Raw genomic sequence first — 20,847 nt, 5'->3', positions numbered from 1 at the left:
GCTTGACATGGCTTATGAAAGAAAGGGATACGACAGCTGAAAGAGTATTGAAGCTGTGTGTGCCAGGATAAAGCCAAAACTGAAGCCTGAGATTTGGGGATGGGGAGAGTGACGGAGTCTGAAAAGGAGGTATAGTTGAGGCAGAAAGGTATTTTTTATTGTTTTCGATCTTTGAAGCAAAAGTTGCAGTGTCAGGTGCCAAAGTAACAGGACTTTGCCCCAAGCCAAAAGAAGGTCTGAGCCTAGATGTGGAAGTTTAAGCTGTAAATGAAATGAGAAAACTAAGAGGTTTCCTTTTAAAGGAATGCTGGTTGTATGTAGGAGAGCTGTTGTAGTAACAGATACAGATGCAAAGTTGTGGGGTTTATTTCAATTGTTCTGAGCAGGACCTGTGTAGTGAGACCAAGGTGGCAAAATTTGGGAGTTTGCCAGGTAAAGAAGTTATGTACTAAAGAAGAGGGGTTGCAAAGCCTAGGTTGTGACTAAAGGTAAGATTCAAGTGAAGCTTTTCACAGTCTCAATCCAATACGCTAAAAGGTCCAAACTATCTTTCAACTTTTTGCATTAAATACTTCTGGTTTAAGATATCTTTGTCCCCTCCCTCCCCTTTTTAAATAAAAAGTATTGTTCAAAAACAATAGGTCTTTATTCAGGAAGAATGTTGTCATTAAGATGTCTGTAAGAATGAGTATTTTTGCCCACAGGTCAGAAATCCTCAGCCAAAGTGAATATTTAACCACTATTTCAAGGACAGCCAATTATCTTTTTCTTAATAAAGGATGCAATTACGAGTCAAAGTGAGGGACCCTGGAAAACTGTAGAATACTTCAAGTGCTGACATAACTTCAGGCATCCATTGTACTGTTTGTGTGTTCTACAAATCTTAGTAAATATAAAACAAATGCTGAAAGCAAACTGGGGAAAAAAACAAAACAAAACAAAACAAACAAAAAAAACCCCAAAACACAACAAGAAGAGGGCAGAAGTCCAGATCTGTCTTTGAAGAGTGTTATGCTCCAAAACTGCTATACTGAAAGCTGTTTTCAGGATTGTTTTCTCTTCTCTGTTAGTCTAGTTACCTAAGAAAGTCAGGTATATGCAGTATGGCCTGCTGTCGTCTCCTTCCACCCAACAACTTTGAACCGACAGGTCTTGTCAAATTTGACAGAGCAGTGGTAGTTGCAAAGGCATTAAAGCTCTGTAATGTTTATGAAAGATGATAACTGGGAAGAAGAAAGGAAAACATATTATTGACCCTACTGAGGCTATGATGCAATGAGAATTCAACAATTATCTGTTCTGTTTGGCCTGTGGGTTGCCAATCACCATAGGAGCACCAGGAGTCGGTTGCAACACATCGCTCTCAACCAGCTACAGCATGTTTGCTGTTTGCATAGCCAGTAGTTCAGGGTCGGCCTGTGGGAAGGGGGAACTGATTGTAGTGAGAAGGGGAAAGAGCAGGGAGACGTGATAGGACAGTGTGGGGTGACAATGGTATGACAATGCCATGTCTTTGGGGGCAAATTGATACAAACGAAAGTTTTTTTTATTTCTTCTCCCTGAAGTTTCCCTTTTCCCGGTGTTTTAATTCTGGTAGTAGTAAAAACTGAGAGGAATTCTACCTTTTGAATCTGTGTAATGTCACAACTTAATGCTTTCATGTTGTTATCATGTAGTTTATCATGTTGTTTAAACTAACAAGATTGGGTACAACTTCAAAAATTTCATTACCAGTCAAAAAACTCAGAACTACTTGGTATTGGTAAAATATTGGTATTGGTAAAACATTATATGGCATAACAATAACATATTATTATTATATATTGTATGAGGCCTCTGATTAGATTGTATTCGGTTGAAGTATTTATGTCACAGAACATTCCTTTGCTTTTCTTGATGGCTGCATCAAAAGAAGCGTGGCCAGCAGGTCGAGGGAGGTGATTCTGCCCCTCTGTTCCTCTCTTGTGAGACCTCATCTGGAGTATTGCGTCCAATTCTGGAATCCCCAACATAAAAAGGATATAGAGCTGCTGGGATGGGTCCAGAGGAGGCTATGGAGATGATCAGAGGGCTGGAGCACCTCCCATACGAGGGCAGGCTGAGAGAGTTGGAGTTGTTCAGCCTGGAGAAGAGAAGGCTCCAAGGAGATCTTATAGCAACCTGCCAGTACCTGAAGGGGCTACAAGAAAGCTGAGGAGGGGCTTGTCACAGGGGCTTGTAGTGATAGGACTAGGGACAATGGCTATGAACTGGAGAGGGGCAGATTTAGACTAGACATAAGGAGGAATTTCTTCACGATGAGGGTGGTGAGGCACAGGCGCAGGTTGCCCAGGGAAGCTGTGTCTGCCCCATCCCTGGAGGTGTTCAAGGCCAGGTTGGATGGTGCCTTGGGCAGCCTGAACCTGTGGGAGGTGTCCCTGCCCATGGCAGGGGGGTTGGAACTGGATGATCTTTCGGGTCCCTTCCAACAGAACTATTCTATGATTTTATGATTCTGTCAAGTAAGCAAGGTTGTCACAGGAATAATTAGTATGCTTACAGAACAAAAGATTACTTAATTATTTCTTATGGTTGATTTTATAAATTTAAATATATGGCAGGTGTTTTTACTTACAACACAGCAAGGACCCAAAGTTCAAAAAAAGTATGTTGCTATCTTAATCCTGCCACTAAGGAATTATCAACAGTATATACCAATTGCTGTCACACATAAAGGTCTGTGGATATAAACCAAAGGGGATTCTTTCATCCTAGTTTATAGGAACACATTTTAAGCCATCCATGCATAGATATGAACACTAAAGATCATTAGAGTGTTACAAAGTGCATCAGTCTTTGCTTGACTCTGTAAGTTAGCAGACATTAGTTTTTTATTCCTTTTCATAAATATTGTATGTCTAAAATTTCAGATTTCTTACTAAGAGTTGCTAGACAGATTTGCTTGTAAAAGTTATGGTGTCTTTCTGGATAGAACAGTCATGTATGTTGTATGTGTGTTTGTTTTTTTTTTATCAAGCACATGAGCAAGTAAAACTCTTGAGTTATAGAGTTTTATTTAATAGCACAGTCAGTTCCAGTTTAATGGAAAATGGCCAAAAATGTTGCCTGGCACTACCTCTGTGTGTATTAGATTATAATTTTAATTGTCAATTTTAGTTGCACAGATGTCTTGAATTTGTTACCCTCTGAAGTTTATTTTTTCCATATGTAGTGAAAATGTACTCCACGGGAGGCTTAGCAGGGGGCTTACATTTTATTTACTTCAAAAATTGATTATATTAGAGACAATCATTTAGTCACCACACTAAAATGCAATTTGTATTTGCCTTCTACCCTCGGATATCTTTATCCTTCAACAAATGAAGTCCCTGTAGATTATCAGGTTATAGTTAAAAAGTTGTTGAGAAGCCATTTTGCATAATCTGAGATGCTGTAGTCGCATGAGTAAGGAAACAATGGCAACATTCCAATTTAGACTTAAGGATCTAGTTTCCAGTAAGCAGCATGTTAGGACAGATGTGTAGGCTGTTTGTAAACACAGTCTATGTTGGAATCAACTTTGACTTCACCACTCAAGCATATTTTTATGTGTTATTTTTAGAAAAAAAAATGATAATAGTTTAGGATATCTAATATGTGCATACAGTTCATAAGATAGTTTTTGTGGGATTTTTGGTTTGTTCTTTTAGCTTCAGATTAGTTTCAATCTGAGCACTAAAATTCTGAAGTTTAATTAATTAAAAATCTCAGCATATCATACAGTATTGCAAAACTTACAAAAACCAGATGACTTCCAAATAAATGGATAGGGAGTTTTGGGACATGTAGGGAAAGTAAGAAAGGTTTGAGTTTATCAATGTGGTAATAAAAATACAGCAAATACCGGGATGACACGTCTGTGTTAACGTGACTTTGGATCAAATAGCAAACACAGAAATGTCATGTTTGAATGTGACCTTGTATTGGTTCAAATATCAATCATAAATCAAATCCTAACTTTTACTATACATATAAAGAAAATCATAAACGATACATGTGATCTTTGTTTCTCAGTAGTTATGGTCTTCACCTGTAACTGTTCAGCAAACACACAGAGCATCCATGTGATAAACACTATATTATTTCAGCTTCATTGCCTGCAAGATGTTGTCATGAATGATTTAGAATCTATAAAAGTCTGAAGCACAAATATGGAGTAATTTGGGGGGAATATAGCAGTGACTTGAAGAGATATTAACATTGAAACACATTGGATAAAGAGCAAAACCTGGAGATTCTTTGGAGAGGGGAAGAGAAAAAGTGGGAGTGTGTTGCAAGCATAAAGGTATATATAACAGTGAAGTGAGGTTTTTATTAGAAACTGGCAAACTGTAAGTAGTATTTGAACTTGAAAGAGAGCATGTATCATAAAATACAGAGTGCTGTATAATGTAATGGTTACTAAGATGTTGCCATAGTTTCTTGCAGAAAAAAAATCCTATTGCTCTTCTGAACCTCTTGTTAAAAAAATATACTTGCTTCAATGATCATGCCTCAAAAATACTGGATATTATTAACTCCAATCTGAATATTTGCTTTACATTCATTAATAACTAATGTCATAAACTGAATAAACTTCCCTCATACAGTTTTCCAGGCTAATGTTTTTGTTAAAATCTCATGTTGTAATGGTATATTTATTCCATAGATTAAGCTTGTGGTAGATTCTCAATCATGTGTCAGAGTTCATTATTTACTATAAAAGTCAAAACAGACAGGATAAATAGAGAAAGAAAAAAAAGAAAAATTGCCATTTTATCAGGATTTCTAGGCATCCTGACAATAAAAGCTGAATAAGAACATTAACACAGTTTTCCATGTAAGTCTTTGACAGGGCTTGCTTAGTTTGGAGTCAGGAATCATGTAGACATCAGGCTGGATTATAACATAATTTTAAAAAACAAAACCAAAAACAAACAAAAAAACTCCAAAAAAGCCCAACCCAACCAACCAATGAAAAAAAACTAAGCAAAGGGAAGACACCACCAAAAACATTGCTTGAAGAAAATAGTGAAGTGAAGGGAACATTATAGGTTACCAATAACTCTGATATAATATAATATAGTTTGCTAACTAGTATTACTGATAGTGAAGTCCTGACTAGACAACTCTTATAGGAATTTAAAGGTTTCAGGAGAGGTTTGAAAGCTTAACTTTGACATATAGCTACTTCTGACTTTAGTTGCAGTTCAGGTTTCACTAGAATGAAAATCATGTCTTCCTATTCCCAATTACAGGAAACACCAAAGCATTCACTTTTTGGATATGAAAACTCACATTTAGAGGATTAAAAAAAATAGATGTAAACTTGAGGTGATAGACCTCTAATTCTTATCTCTGGAGCCTGAAGGCAAAGGTTGCAAAACCTTGATGTCTCGTTACTGATGAGGTCAAATCTGGCTCCTGTTGTTCCAGGAGTTAGCAGTGGCTAATTTAAAGATGAGCTTCAGATCTCATTGTACTGATAACCTAGAACTGTGGTATTCACATGTTAAAGTAATCTCTATCTGCTAGAGGTATACTAAGTCTAATATTGTGGATCAAATACAAATATGTTTTCTGGTCTAATATAAAGTCAGTGTAAAACTGATGTATGTAAATGTAAAGTGTTCTCAACTGAGTTACTTTTTACGACGTTCTTGAGGGTCTTGTTTAATTTAAAATTTCCCATTAGAAAGTAATTTGATTCTAGGTAGGATTTTGTTTTATTTCTTACAAGCTGCTTAAATCTCTCTTTGAGCTAAACTCTCCTCTCAGCTTGAGTTTTCAGCATTGGAATTATAATTTTATTTTGTTTATTTATTGCAACACATTGCTTAAACTTGGAGTAAATGCAGAGTATCTTCCATTTTCTGGGTTACCGTGGGACTTCTACTGCTGGAAGGATAGTGAAAAACTGTGGGATGTGCATGATCTCCCCAGCTTATATGACAGCTCCGTAGCCATATCAAAAGATGATGCTGCTTAAACTAACAGAGATGCTGTCTCATCTGTAGAGCAGTTTTGAGAAGCCTCATCAGAGGCTTAAGAGGCATGGCTGCTTTACTTCAGGCAATGCAAGTGCCTGGTTAACAAGTCTGGCCTGTTGATACAATCATTGAATTCTTCAGAGAGGTTATAGGCGGCACTTACACGTTTGTTGGCCGTGCAGCACATGTATCCCTCCCCCAACTGTTTATTTCTGCTCCTTCCATTGAGCCAGCACAAATGTTTGTAAGGCAGTGAACTGGATCAGGTAAGTGATATAATCAAAAAGTATTACTTTTTATTTGCGGTCATGGCCTCAAATAACAGTCATGGCTCTGGAAAGTCCAATGAGTTCTGCTGAACCCAAACATGTAAGTGAGTTGCTTAACATTAGGTGAGATGAATACCCCTGTGATGTCTGTTTGCTGAAAATCAGTTTCTTCTTTGCAGGTTTTTGTCTCCGTTAATAATTGCATCTGTTCTGTGAAAATGAGAGGGCATGGTATTGGGAAGAAATAGTTTAATTGCCTCCAGAATGGCTTTAGAGCAGAAACGTATTTAAAAGGGGGATGAGTGTCCCTGTTCTGAGACATTTATCTTTCTTTAGTATATTCTAAGCAAAGAGACTCCACTTCAGAGAGTCGGGACCTGTAAAGTAGCTTCTACCCTGTGCCACTAAATCTTGGAAAGAAGCTACAGGGAGATGCCAACAAGGATTGAAGCTGGCTCAGTAACTGCAAAGTAGTTAAATAGTGACTGTTAATGGTTATTTCATTGTTCTCTGTACTTTGTCAGTCTGTGCTTTCCACTCTTTCCTTGGCTGATTAGTTGCATTTTTTCCTATTTTTTTCTGTTTGTTCCTGTGTAGAGTCTACCCAGATTTTCATAGCTGAGCAGTGTTAAGCAATCGTTTTAATAAGTACTCTGGGCTTTTTGGTATTTGTAGGTTGTGATATTGGTGGAAATGCTACATTTTTAACTGTATCTTTGTATATACTGCAATTACAAGCAAGTCAAAAGTCTCTTTCATAAGGAGATACAGTAACATTTTGTCTAGCAATCCAAGATGACTTTGTCTGTCTTGCCTTTAGCCAGGTGTTTTTATAGTCAACCAGCTTGAGGTTTTAGATTTTTGCTTGGGAGGGACATAAATGTTAAACAGATGTTTCTAGAGTCTTACATTTCTATTAATACAGATTTTGCTTTTTGCCTGCTTTGCACTTGAATATTCTGTAAGGAGTCATAGAATCATAGAACCATAGAATGGTTTGTTTTGGAAGGGACCTTAAAGATCATCCATTTCTAAACCCCCTGCCATGCACAGGGACACCTCCCACCAGACCAGGCTGCTCAAAGCCCCATCCAGCCTAGCCCTGAACACCTCCCGGGATGGGGCAGCCACAGCTTCCCTGGACAACCTGTGCCAGTGCCTCACCACCCTCATCGTGAAGAATTTCTTCCTAATGTCTAATCTAAATCCTCCCACTTCCAATTTAAAGCCATTCTCCCGTGTCCTGTCAATACATGCCCTTGTAAAAAGTCCTTCCCCAGCTTTCTTGTACATTCTTTCCAGGTTCCTGTCATTCATGTTTAGTACGGCTACCTCCTCTTTGACAACCGTTATTTGTTTTCTCTGCAGAACCATATTCTGATGTTACATTTTACTGTTGGTAATACTCTTCTTGCTGCAGGACAGGTGTTGCTTATGCCAGTATGGCATTACACATGTTCTTACTTTTAAAAGTGGTTTGCACCAGGGAAAGTGTGAATTTGTAGCACTAACTTGGAAATTATATTTCATAATTTTATTAAGTCATTTTGTTATTTTTACTTTGAAAAGTGTTGGACAACTAGTAGTGGCATCCTAAGAACTGAGATTTCTGTTCAACTAGCAGGAACCTGTGTGCCCAATATCATGTATATTGTATGATCTGACAGGTTGTGGCAACGTCGCTGTGCCTTTCTATATAGCTGGATAGAATCGGTTCCGCATGTGCCACAAAATAAAATTAATTTTAAAATTTCAGCACTTTACCTAAATTAGCCATGTTATCATTACAATTTCATTGACTTGTGGTGGGCTAATAACAGGTGGTGCTGCGACATAGAAGAGTCATATATACTCCTGACAGTCTGACAGAGTGCATCTAGCTGAGGAATGCTTCTGCTTAGTGTCATGTACAAAGTCAGTTGCTGATGTGGTACTATTTGCGCCTGACCTGTCATTAATCAGCACTGCTCTTGTGTGCATCTTCTTACTGATGTCTTACTTGTATAGCATGTTAATTCGTCTGTTTTAGTCCTGTGTTGGCTAATTACTTGTATGGTAAAGTTGATAAGAATTGCTAATTTTCAATACGAAAATCTTGCCTTTAACTCGCTTTTTTGGGATCATGTCTTTTAAAATCCAACGGGGCAGAAAATCCTGGGACCAAAGAAATGCTGCTGCCTGGCTCAGTAAGTTCGGCTTGGGTTTGGCTGAGTAATAGCAAACCAAAATATATTCCAATGTTCGTTTTGCCGCTTTTAGTATCAACCGGGAAAGTATTTGCGGTGTTTCAAACCTTTATCAACTCTTCCCATGTGAGATTAGAAGTGTGTTGTATCTGTGTCTTCTCATGCAATTAGAGAAATATGTTCAGGGGAGAAGAGTAAAACTCATCATGGTCCTCACTTTCTGAAGCCAGTAGATTTTCTTCTGTGACCTGTATTCTTCCTTCAAGAAACTCTCTAATATTCCTCCAGTTCTATAAGTACTTATGAAAGAGGTTTGCCTTTTCTCCTTTTTTTCGTAAGGAAAGATTATTCTTACTTTTTGATCAATCAATAAATTAACAGGTGTTTTCATGCTGCAGACTGATACAGACTAGGTTGCCTTGCAAGCTGTGTCATTCCACTTCTGTTTAATGCACTGACCAATTTTAAGGGGAGTGATTTGGGGAAAGAAGAACATTGTGCAGTATATATGCACATTCTACCACAGTGCATAAAAATATAAGGTAGCATAATCAAGGTCACAAAGAATTTCGTTACATAACTCCTTTTAAGAGCTTAACCTTGCAATTTCAGTATAGTTTTCCAAAACTAAATTATGTGAATTTTGATTTGTTTTAATGAAGAGGTTGCTTATAAGTTGTGTATGATATCTTGGGGTACAACTGCAGAGAGGAAAAATACAAAGTCTTTCTATTTCAGTTTTATCTCGGCAGAATGCAAGTGGCAGTTGTGATGAAGAGGTGGCTCATGAAAAATTTTCATGTCATTCATAGTAAATTCTCTTTGTATTACGTTCCTAATATGTTGTAAAATATAAAATATTACTAGTGCGTAAGGTTACAAAGTATGAAAACTGAATCAAATGTCACAGTATAGAGGAGAAAATATGCATGTTTTTTCGCATAGGAGACTGGACTTAATATTTCAGGTGCCAAATTTTATTTTCAGTTGTATTTTTATGTTCAGTCAGGATATTGCAATTAACCTATAGCTTACATATTTCAGGCTTTTCTTATTCACCTAAGTTTTCTAAAAGTATCTAGTGCAGACACTAGTTTTAAATGTGCTATGCTCAGCCACAACATTTCAAAGTGACCTAGAGGTGATGGTTGTTTCAACTTTAACCTTGGTATTTGCAAGCAAGCCCTTTACACGATCAATTTGTTTATGCAGTAAATCCAGACTTTGTTACTGCTTCTCAGAGACCTTTGCATCTCAGAGACCTGTTTCTTTACAGGGATTATCCCTAGAGTGGCAGATACCAAATGTGGAAGGGCCAGGGGTTGAGTTATCCACAACCCCTTCCCAAAAATGAAGCAAATAATTGATCACTGCATGATTAGGTGGTTTTGTTTGATAAACCAGCTGCGATTTCTTTAAGACCTGTTTCAAGCTCATAGGTGAGTGAGTTACTGGGTGCTTGCAGTGTGGTGGTGGGAAAGGAGACCTTCTGAAAACAGACATGTTTCAGAGAAAACAGGCTGTGAGAGAGCACCAGTAAAACCTGTTTATCCTTAAAAACATAGTTTCTTGAAATTGTGTTCTTATTTTTATATGTCATACTGTCTTGTTTTCAGTTTATTTTGCATGTGCTTGTATGTGGGTGTAGGAAAGGGAGAACGGAGACTAAAATATTGTATGGGAAACTGAGAAAATGCTCTGCCAATGTCTTTGTGGCACAGAATTCTTCTGAAGCCTTAAGAGTAAGTAGAAATCTTGCTTATACAGATGCTTCAGTGGAATCATCATGCTGCCGCTACCACATCTACTGTTGTAACACGTACAGCTTTTTTATAAAGTAAAATACTCTCTGTAAATAATACTTAAGTGAGCTTCATACTCATTACCCTTTTATTTTAAAAGCTTTATTTTCATACAAGCAGGGTTCAATGCATAGTAAGTGAAGCCTGCCAATGAAAGCGTACGCTTGTGTAAACGTGCACAAAAAACATGAGACAGAAGGCAAATGAATTGCATGAATACTAGACATTTTATTTAAAGGTTTTCTGTGCATAGCAAAGAAAATCAATTATAACTTTAAAAGTAATGAAAATATTAGTATATTTTGTCAGTTTTTAGAAACGATTATGTAATGGCTCTGCTTGCTGAGGCAGCTGGTTAATCATCGACAAGAGTCATAATGATTAAGCAGCTGTAATTTGCTAATGGTGTTTGAAGTATTAAAGGGTATGTAACTTAACAGTTAAAACAATAAGCTTCCTTTATGTTGCACTAGCTTTTAGATTGTTCTTGTATAAATTCAGCAAAAAAAGACTGCTGAATTTTAAGTATTTACTTTAGATGTGGAAGAATCTGGTGCAATTTGGACAATATTGGGCTGAAAGAGTTGTCACTGTGTTCTGAGTTCAGTTATCAAGCTTTTCATTTGTTTTCCTGTCAAATTCTGCCTATTTGGTTTCAAGGTAGACTTTAGTGTTCATTTAGTCTTTTAAAAATACTTGTGCTGGACAAAGCAATCATACTTGGAGAGATGAACACGATTTAGTAGGGAACTTGGAGTAGTGTTGGGTACAAGGAGCCCCACGCTTCCTGAGACCTTCCCAGCTGTCCTGGGGCAGAGTACCCTTGCTACGTATCTGCAGAGAAATATAATCTTTCTGAGCCACGAACAACTGTTTTAGCCTGTGAGAATCTCATGTAGAGCACGCTGGAGGAGCAGTGCTGATCATATGCCATTCCTTTCTTCCTTTTTTGTGGATGGCTCCTTAGGGAGACAAATTTGATAGTCTCTTTAGGATTGCTGCAGACTGGTTGTAGGTATTCTCAGCTATCATTACTAGAACAAGTTACGTCAAGGTTTCTTTACACTTTTCCCTCCCCACAAAATAACCATGCCACAGGCATAGCAATTTAACTTTGTTTTCACAAATAAAATACATAAAGCTGATTTCTCCTTTTTGGACTGGAGTATATTATCTTCCAGTTGTAGAAGTAATGGTTTTAAACTAATGGAGGGCAGATTTAAATTAGGAAGAAATTTTTTTCACTGAGGGTGGTGAGACACTGAGACAGGTCAGGTTGCCCAGGGAGGTAGCAGAGGTCCCATCCCAGGAAGCATTCAGAATCAGGTTGAATGGGTCTCTGAGCAACCTGATCTAGTTCAAGATGTCCCTGTTCCTGCAAGGGGGGTTGTACTAGATAACCCACAGAGATCCCTTCTAACCCAAAGCATTCTATGATTCTATCAGGGTATCAGGTACATAATGTAATGTTTTGGACTCCGTTAGATAACTAACAGCAAACCACAGTTAGTTCTAGGTGATAGGTCCTCCCTGGACCTGCTGGTCACGCTGTTTCTGATACAAGCCAAGATGCCATTGGCCTTCTTGGCCACCTGGGCACACTGCTGGCTCACGTTCAGTCGGCTGTCAACCAACACCCCAGGTCCCTCTCCTCCAGGCAGCTTTCTAGCCAGACTTCTCCTAGTCTGTAGCACTGCACAGGGTTGTTGTGCCCCAAGTGCAGGACCCGGCATTTGGCCTTGTTAAACATCATGCCATTGGACTCAGCCCAGCGGTCCAGCCTGTTCAGATCCCTTTGCAGAGCCTCCCTACCCTCCAGCAGATCAACACTTCCTCCCAGCTTAGTGTCATCTGCAAGCTTGCTAAGGGTGCACTCAATGCCTTCATCCAGGTCATTGATAAAGACATTGAACAGGGCTGGACCCAGCACTGAGCCCTGGGTATCCCCACTTGTAACTGGCCTTCAGTTGGATTTAACACATTTACCACCACTCTCTGGGCCCGGCCATCCAACCAGTTTTCCACTTTTTGTAAATGCATGCTGTACCTGCAAAATTACTTGAGTATTCATGAGATTGGAAGTGTTACTTTGAATAAATGCAGATGGTTTAGAGATAAAACCTATGTCAGATACTCTACAATAATCTGTGCTGTTTTCCTTTGGTGTGCAACAATACATTCTTAAGGTAATAGGCTAATTGTTTTATTTTTAAGTAGTCTTTTATTTCTTTATTACTTCATATTATTTCTGGGTTTGTTTTTTCCTTCATAACTGTGGTTGTGTATGTATTTTAATTTCTATTTATGTCTTCTGACAGGCTTATGAGTATCAAATGTAGATATTTCTTAATATTTTGTCAGATTACAAGCTGGCAGGAATTAGAAGAGAAACAAAGGTGGGTTTTGGAGATAGGACTATTGTTGAGCTATAAAAGAAAGTGACAATTGGAATTTATTTTACTAAATAGTTTCAGATTATGGAAATTCTGTAGGGACTATAACTAATAGCAATTGCACTTCAGTCCTTTATGTAAAAGAAGTTATTTTGTTTTGGTTTTCAAATATAATGTTTTGTTAGGTTGTGAAATAGTCAGGCATCATAATCAGTATTGCTTGGACGCTCTTAAAATAAAAGCTGCAGCCTTTCAACTGATCCTTTCAGAAGGAAGTTGAGATGTGCATGAAAACTTTTGTATTGCTTATAAATATTCTATTACAGTGTTGGCAATCCAGCACAGTGTCCTAATGAGTATTTGATGTATCAAATTGGAAAACTTAATTTGACTGTTATTTTTAGATACAGCCAAGCTGTGCATAGTGATAGAGTAGCAATGTGACACATCCAAGTAAAATCAACAGTAACATATCTATTGTCTGTAGCCGGTGTTAGAAATCATGGATAAATTCCTATTCTTAGTCTCGTACATATTCTTATCACCATGTGATATAGACCATAGTTTTCTTTTCTAGTTAATATCCTGTTTCAAAGAAATGGAGCAAACAGATCTTTTCTAAGGGTCCTTGTAGTATGAGTTAGGAAGTTAGTCATAATGACAATATCTGGGGTTTTTCTTACTTAAGGAAGAGTGGAATTCTATCTCGTTAGGTTTATAAAATCAGATATTTATAAATCTGATTCTTATAATATTGTGATTCTTTCCAGTCTTCAGCCTTCAGAACTGTCTATTGTATTTGGCTTCATTTTAATAGTTAAAATAGAGTAAATCTTCTGAAAACTTTGTCCTCTCAGTTGTGCCAAACAGATCCTGAAATCTTCAGTGTTTACTCTCATAAAGAACTCCCATTTTAGTGTGTAAACTGAGTAAAATGAGCACAAGCTCTGCATTTTGCTATGTGTTTGTGTCTGCTGCTCCTTTATTTCTCTTCTTCCTGGTACACGGTAAGCCATTACACTGGGAAAAAGAAAATATGTATCTTTTGTCTACATTGGTATTTAGGCTGGAAAAAAGCGTGCCACAAGCTAAATACCGTAACAGTATTTTTTTTGTGAATTGCAGGAAAGATAATCTAACTGGACACTACTTAAGTAAATTTTTTTAGTCTCAACATAGTTTCTTTCAGAGACGGGTACAATGGTGCACAGAGCTGTAATAAATTACCCAAGGATATATAAAACATATTGTTTTGTTCTAATCATCGGAGTTTATGATTACACTACAATTTCAATCTCCCCTTGTGCCTGAGAGGTTAACATTTTTATGTCTATTCACTTGGCTGAGAATGAATAAGGGGTCCATAGGATGCGCCACTACAGCCATTTGGTATCATGATTAAAAAATTTGGGTACTCTGAAAATCAAAGGAAAATTTTGCCAAGTCTAATGTATATACATTAAATAATGATTAGTTGGTAGAATTCAAATAGTGAAATAAAAAGCCTTAAGTAGTACAGATTTTTTTTAAAAAGCTGTTTTGCCTTACAGTTATCTGATGAACACATAAAAAAACCGCTGTAGGAGTGATACATATGCACCACTGGTTTTCCATAAGTAGCAGGAAAAAGTAGCAGTGTGCATTGGTAAGTGTGCCTGAAAAAACAAATCATTTAAAAGCTGTGTGTTCCTTGCTGGTCGTTACCTAACTTTTAGTCTTGTTTAGAGCAGATTATTCTGCCCTCAGTTATATCTGTGTAATACCTAGTGAAGTTATGCAGATACAATTGAAGGCAGCATTTTGCCATCAGCCTGGACATAAAAGGCTTGATTGTATATATCTTGCTTTGAAATAGTTTGGAGGGTTTTTTGTATAACTGAATAAAAGTGATGGGTGTTTTTTTTCATTAGTATGTAAAGCAGTAGTCAGCACTTCATATTACTTTTAAGTGTACCCTTTTGGTTAATTACATAGCCAAAACCCATGGTTTTTTTCAGAATAAATGTCTGATTTTCATAAGGTGAATCTGCCACAGATTATCAAAGAAAAGTATTATTTATTAATATAAAATGTTTAGTGCCGTATGAATCAAACTAGTTGCTATTTGAAACTTTAAATAACATAAAGGAATAGTTTTTTTAATCGTAATGTAGCACTTTTATTGCAAAATCAGCATTTGTATATCCCCAATAGCCAGTTATTGGCAGTTCCGAGTGTCACAATAAACTGCCATGAACACGTGTTCTTCACAAAGGCCAGCGTTGAGCGGTAACCACAGTAACAGTCAGAGCTTCCCGAAATGCCCATGCATATGGACAAGGCTGCAGCAGTATATGTTTGTGTGCATGCCGAGTATAACACAAGTGGTAGTTACTCAGCATAAAAGATGAGATTCTTTTAGCACCAGTAGTAAAATTCTTGAGTACATGTAATAATTCCTTACCTGACAAGTCAATAGAAAAAGAATTAAAATTTGGTGCTGTTAATCAAAGTTGATGACACTAGTGACTACTTTGGGGGCAACTTTGAAACTTACGTCACTGTAGAAAACAAAACTAATTCTAGGAATTACAGATATTTTGGACTATATAAGTGGGAGCACTCTTGCTGAAGGTATTCTTTGACCAAAATAGGTTAAAAAGTATTGGTTTGGCCCACTTCTATGAAGATTTTGGTATAAGAACTATTTTGTTCTCCATTGTGTCATAAGACCTATTGAAAAATTTAAGAGAGTTGAGAACAAAGGACCAAATCAACATATCTAAACCTCTTAGATAAGGCGAGAAAAGACTTGCCTTAAACATAACATTTATGCATATTGATATTTGTTGTTTTTCTATAAATTTTGGTGGGAAGTGCCTGATGCATGCAATAGGAACGCAATATGTAACTTTTATCAACAAGAGAGAGAAAAACGGCAATCTACAGATTGGTCTTGTTATAGCTTTAATTCATATTGAAGTATCTTGGGGATGGGGTTTTGTTTTGCCCTGTGCTGTTGCTAATTAATGTTGCATAAAGCTTCTGGAGCTACAGAATGTTGTGCAATAGTTTGCTATTGGATTATAATTCATGTATTCAGTGTGCTACAACTGATTCAAATGTTTTAAAAGAATATTCTAATACTGTAATACAGGATTTTTTTAATTATTATTTTTTCATCAGCATAAGGAAGTTTAAGTGACTGCTGTACTTCATCAAAATGGTGGACACTGAAAACCAGCTCTATCCTCTTACTCCCTTGGAGGAGGATGATATAGGCAGCCCTTTATCTGGAGAGTTCCTACAAGATATGGAGAACATTCAAGATCTCTCTCAGTCTCTAGGTGATGACAGCTCTGGAGCTTTAAGTTTAACAGAGTTCCAGTCACTTGGAAACGGTCCAGGATCTGATGGATCAGTTATAACAGGTAAGAAAGTTTTGATTTACCGTAAAGCTTTATTTTATAAATACATACTGATAGAAATTAAAAACTTTTAAAATGTAATAATTGTTGTTTAAATGTAATAATTAAGTGGCACTAGAAATACATAAACTGGTTATAGCATCGTCTTAAAATATTTAAGGCTGAAGCTAAATTATTAGACAAATGTCACTGAAAGATTGCTGTAATGTAAAGTTGCTGGTTTAAATTATCATTAATTCACAGTTTCAATACAGGATAGGGGATGATGTGATTGATAGCAGCCCTGCGGAGAAGTACTTGGGGGTGCTAGTTGATGAGAAGCTCAGCATGAGCCGGCAATGTGCGCTCGCAGCCCAGAAGGCCAAATTGTCTGGGGCTGCATCAAAAGAAGCATGGCCAGCAGGTCAAGAGAGGTGATTCTCCCCCTCTATTCCTCTCTTGTGAGACCTCATCTGGAGTATTGTGTTCATTTCTGGAATCTTCAACATTAGAAGGATATGGAACTGTTGGAGCAGGTCCAGAGGAGGGCTACAAAGATGATCAGAGGGCTAGGGCACCTCCCATAAGAGGACAGGCTGAGACAGTTTGGATCATTCATCCTGGAGAAGAGAAGGCTCCAAGGAGACCTTATAGTGACCTTCCAGTAACTGAAGGGGCTGCAAGAAAGCTGTGGAGGGACTTTTTACAAAGGCCTGTAGTGATAGGACTAGGGGCAATGGGTATAAACTGGAGAGGGGCAGATTTAGGCTAGACATAAGGAGGAATTTCTTCACTATGAGAGTGGTGAGGCACAGGCCCAGGTTGCCCAGGGAAGCTGTGGCTGCCCCATCCCTGGAGGTGTTCAAGGCCGGGTTGGATGGTGCCTTGGGCAGCCTGAACCTGTGGGAGGTGTCCCTGTGCATGGCAGGGTGTTTGGAACTGGATGATCTTTAATGTCCCTTCCAATCCAAACTGTACTATGATTCTACTATCAACATCTTTTTCAAAATAACTTTTAGAAATCACTGTTACTATCAAAGAAGTTACTGTGCATTGTAGTCATAAGAATTCACAATATTGCACTAAAGGAATTCCCCATTTGTAAAGGTTTCTTCAAACCACATATATCTGAAAAGTATTGTGAAGTTTTTGCCAAAGAAAATATAGTCTAACCCTTACGAGCTCACCTAGAATTCCAAAACGTTTTAGTGTACTGATGTCTTGAACATGCTGTTTTCTGCCTCTTCTCAAGAGTAGCATTGTTCAGCTAATGGCTTCTAGCCTGGTTAAAGTAACAATCTTGGAGTGCGAAGACATTACAGTCTTTAGTCAACAGATTTTTGTGAGAGGCTTTGTCTGAGAGATCACAATGGAAATCATTGAAGTGGTACGGGACACTGCAGTAACGTCAGTAAGGTTTTTCCATTTGAAATTGTGGTTTTACAAATCTTTTAGCAGTGGGGCCATTTTAAGCAGTTTGATTAACTTTCTGCTTGGTTTACATTATGTTTTGTTTTGATCATTTCTTACTTTAAATCGATTCACAGGCTGTGATTGCTATTTTACATTACAAAAACTGCATTGATACGACTGAGGTGTGCTGAAATGGTTGAAATGAATAGTATGAGTTTTGAAGGAAGCTGTGAGAGCCACCTCTTGGCACTGCTGCCCAAAGGAACGTCTGTAGAAATATGATTTGGGTTTCTTTTGGTTGCAGACCTTCATTAGAGAGATGCTTTCTACAGGAAAAATTATGTGCTGGGTTTATAATGTAGTCCTGCTGAGACATGAGGGATATTTTATTATTGGTGTGTATGTGTGTGCAAGTCCTACAGTTAATTTAGATCAGCTTCTACTGTTGCCTTCTAATTGGAATATTCAGTATTCACTGCAAAATGTACTAGTTTTGCTGTTAGAGAAGATGGAAAATATAAACTTTGAAGACTTAAATTCTGTAAGGCAAATAAAAAGAAATGAAAAATCTCACTTATAAAAGAATACTGGGTTTTAGGCTGTTCTTGATGACTCTGATGCCTGTGGGCTTGGCAGTGTTGGCAATGCAGACTGGGTGCTATGCCAAGGGGTTTTTTTCCAACATAATACTTGCTGACCTACATTCACGAGTGTTTCTTAATCTTGCTGTTAAAATAACACACCCTTTAATTTGCTAAAGTCTTGTGATGCAAGTTGCAAGATGGAAGATAAAAAGAAATTCTGGCCTCAGAAAATATTTTCCTCAGACAAAGTGGAAATATTATTTCAAATACTTAGGGTTGGAATGTGTTAGTTTTGTAACATATTCATCTACTACAAAAATGTATTTCAGAATGTTTTTTTCCATTATACTCAAAAGGTAAAATATCTGATCAAGGCTTCTACTGCTGGATTATCTTAGAAGCAGACATTCATGTCACCTTGGCTGCCCAGGGAAGTGCGGAGCCTTCATCCCTGGAGGTGTTAAAAAAATGTGCAGATACAGCATTTCGTGACTTGACTTAGTAGAATCATAGAATAGTTCGGGTTGGAAGGGACATTGAAGATCATCCGGTTCCAACCCGCCTGCAATGGGCAGGGACACCTCCCACTAGATCAGGCTTCCCAAGGGCCCATCCAACCTGGCCTTGAACACCTCCAGGGATGGGGCAGCCACAACTTCCCTGGGCAACCTGTTCCAGTGCCTCACCGCTCTCATGGTAAAGAAATTCCTCCTTATGTCTAGTCTAGTAGGCATGGTAGTGTTGGGCTGACAGTTGGACTAGTTCATCTTAGAGGTCTCTTTCAACCTTAATGATTCAGTGATTCCTTGTAATACCTTTTGGCCCTTCCTACTGATGTGAAGGAGTATGCTTTTACTTGGAGAAAATCTTTTCTTTAGAAAGAGAAGTTGTCTAACTGCTTTTTAGGCCTCAGCTTAGATCACTGTTTAAACCTGTAAGTAGCTCTTCAGCGAGACTTTAAGCACATCATCTGGCACTGGACTAAGTCAGCGCAAGACAGGAGCGTGTCTCTTGTCATATCATAGCAATACATCTGATGCTCAGCACTACAGCACAAGAGATGGAAGATGTAATGGCAAGATGAGCTATTAATAATTTTTCTAGAACGAGCAATTGACAGGTTGAACGAATATTGTGATAGAAACTTGAAGTCACAAGGGATTTTGATTCATTGTGGGCCTTTGTTTCTTTCTTTTTATACTTCGTACTGCTTGTCTTGAGTAGTAGATACATGTTGAATACTGCTTTTCAGTTTCAAATTTACATTATTTATGAAGGTGGTGAATTTGTGGTTTCATGGTTAGGAGACTTTTCTTGATTTAGATGAAGTATTAATTCAGGGTTTTTTTGGTTACTTATTCTAAGTTATAGGATAAAAATATTTCATGCTTACATCAAATTGAGAAACCTTTGAAAATTCAAAGTGAAAAATGGAACACAAGGAAATTATTTTGTCATGCATATTTATTAAATCCTCAAGAAACATTATATACCTTCTAGTTCTTGTTATCAGAATAACTTCAGTGAGACATTTTGTTTGTTGACATTGTATGTCTCATCAAAATTAGCAAGGTATACCCTGTATTTTTTGTGTGTTGGCACTGTTAATATAAATACTAATTATTTTTCAAATACTTATGGCCAAATTATTAGTTTGCTTAATGACTATTAACTCATGATTATTTTTTAGAATAAGGTCAATTTTGTGTGTGTAGTTTTAGTATAGAAATTGTATCAATCTTGATAGTATAGTATTTATGAAGTGTTCCTTTTTCTTTTAGACACCCTTTCACCAGCATCCAGTCCTTCATCCATTAATTTTGCCACAGCTCCAGGTAGCATAGATGAATCACGCAGTGGAGCATTAAACATTGAATGTAGAATTTGTGGGGATAAAGCCTCAGGCTACCATTATGGAGTACATGCTTGTGAAGGTTGTAAGGTACAGTCATAATTTTCTTTTTAAGAACCTAAATCATGTTGCTTTATTTACAGGGTTATATGAAGATAAACATTTGTTACATGAATGTTTAATTAATATAATTCTTGCCATTACAATTATTTATTGAATAAACATGTCTGTGATCTTTTTTCTGAAATAAATTGTTCAGATGACTTAACTAGATGCCATAACTCAATACCAGACCTTCATCAAGCAGGGACAATTCGCAATGATAATTTTAATGCAGCTTTTCTGGATATAGTTTGTTACATACTAAAACAATTTGAAACACTAAACTGTAACCAAAAATCAAAGCCTACTTGCTCCACTAGTGTTTTATTTGTGTTGGGAGTATAGCTGTGAGAAGCATGCTAGTTTGCTACGTTTCCATTATAACAGTAACAAATCCTGAATTTCTCATCTCCACCATATTCTGCCTGAATGACCTCTTGTAGTCTTGGGGCCAGTGCACATCTCTGGGGAAAATTAATGCTACCATTAATATATAATTTGGGAGATTATATGGCCCATGAATTACAAGAGTCTTTTCTTTTTCCTTCTAATGTTTTGCTTTTCCATTTTTTTTTAGATTATAATGTGAGGGAAATAATTGTATATGTGTACATTTTTCTTTCATGCACAATGTCAGATTATGATAATTGGAATATAAATATTGTGGAACAATGCTAGAATATCTACTACAGATAGGGAGACAGTTCATAGTCAGGTGTGTCCCACAATCTAAATGACATGTTTTTGTGTCATGTTAAGCAAAACGTTGCAATGTCTTTAAATTTGCTTACCCAATGATTTTGTAGTATGAGACTAACCTTACTTTACAGTATGAAAACATCATGGTAAGAT

At 37.3% G+C, this 20,847-nt stretch overlaps 2 protein-coding genes across 6 annotated transcripts in view; one reads left to right on the top strand and one right to left on the bottom strand.

The window, feature by feature from the left end:
• LRP6 (LDL receptor related protein 6) overlaps nucleotides 1–20,847 on the bottom strand; it is a 704,489-nt gene that overhangs the window by 183,571 nt on the left and 500,071 nt on the right. The gene's annotated exons all lie outside the window — the stretch shown is intronic.
• Nucleotides 1–20,847, top strand: part of PPARA (peroxisome proliferator activated receptor alpha) — a 46,331-nt gene that overhangs the window by 8,563 nt on the left and 16,921 nt on the right. The window contains exons 1-3 of one of the 5 annotated variants that reach the window (XM_069864457.1): nucleotides 8,383–8,463; nucleotides 15,824–16,068; nucleotides 19,823–19,983. In XM_069864457.1, the coding sequence (XP_069720558.1) occupies nucleotides 15,861–16,068; nucleotides 19,823–19,983 (369 nt within the window). In that variant the 5' untranslated portion in view covers nucleotides 8,383–8,463; nucleotides 15,824–15,860. Of the gene's footprint in view, nucleotides 1–8,382; nucleotides 8,464–9,727; nucleotides 9,903–14,263; nucleotides 14,304–15,823; nucleotides 16,069–19,822; nucleotides 19,984–20,847 lie in introns of those variants that run through there. The other 4 variants (XM_069864448.1, XM_069864465.1, XM_069864439.1 and 1 more) reach the window with 4 other exon arrangements.

Source organism: Phaenicophaeus curvirostris, chromosome 1 (genome assembly GCF_032191515.1).
Source record: "Phaenicophaeus curvirostris isolate KB17595 chromosome 1, BPBGC_Pcur_1.0, whole genome shotgun sequence".
NCBI classification, from domain to species: Eukaryota; Metazoa; Chordata; class Aves; order Cuculiformes; family Cuculidae; genus Phaenicophaeus; species Phaenicophaeus curvirostris.
The sequence above is the reverse complement of the archived record's forward strand: the minus strand, read 5'-3'. Positions and strand labels throughout refer to the sequence as shown.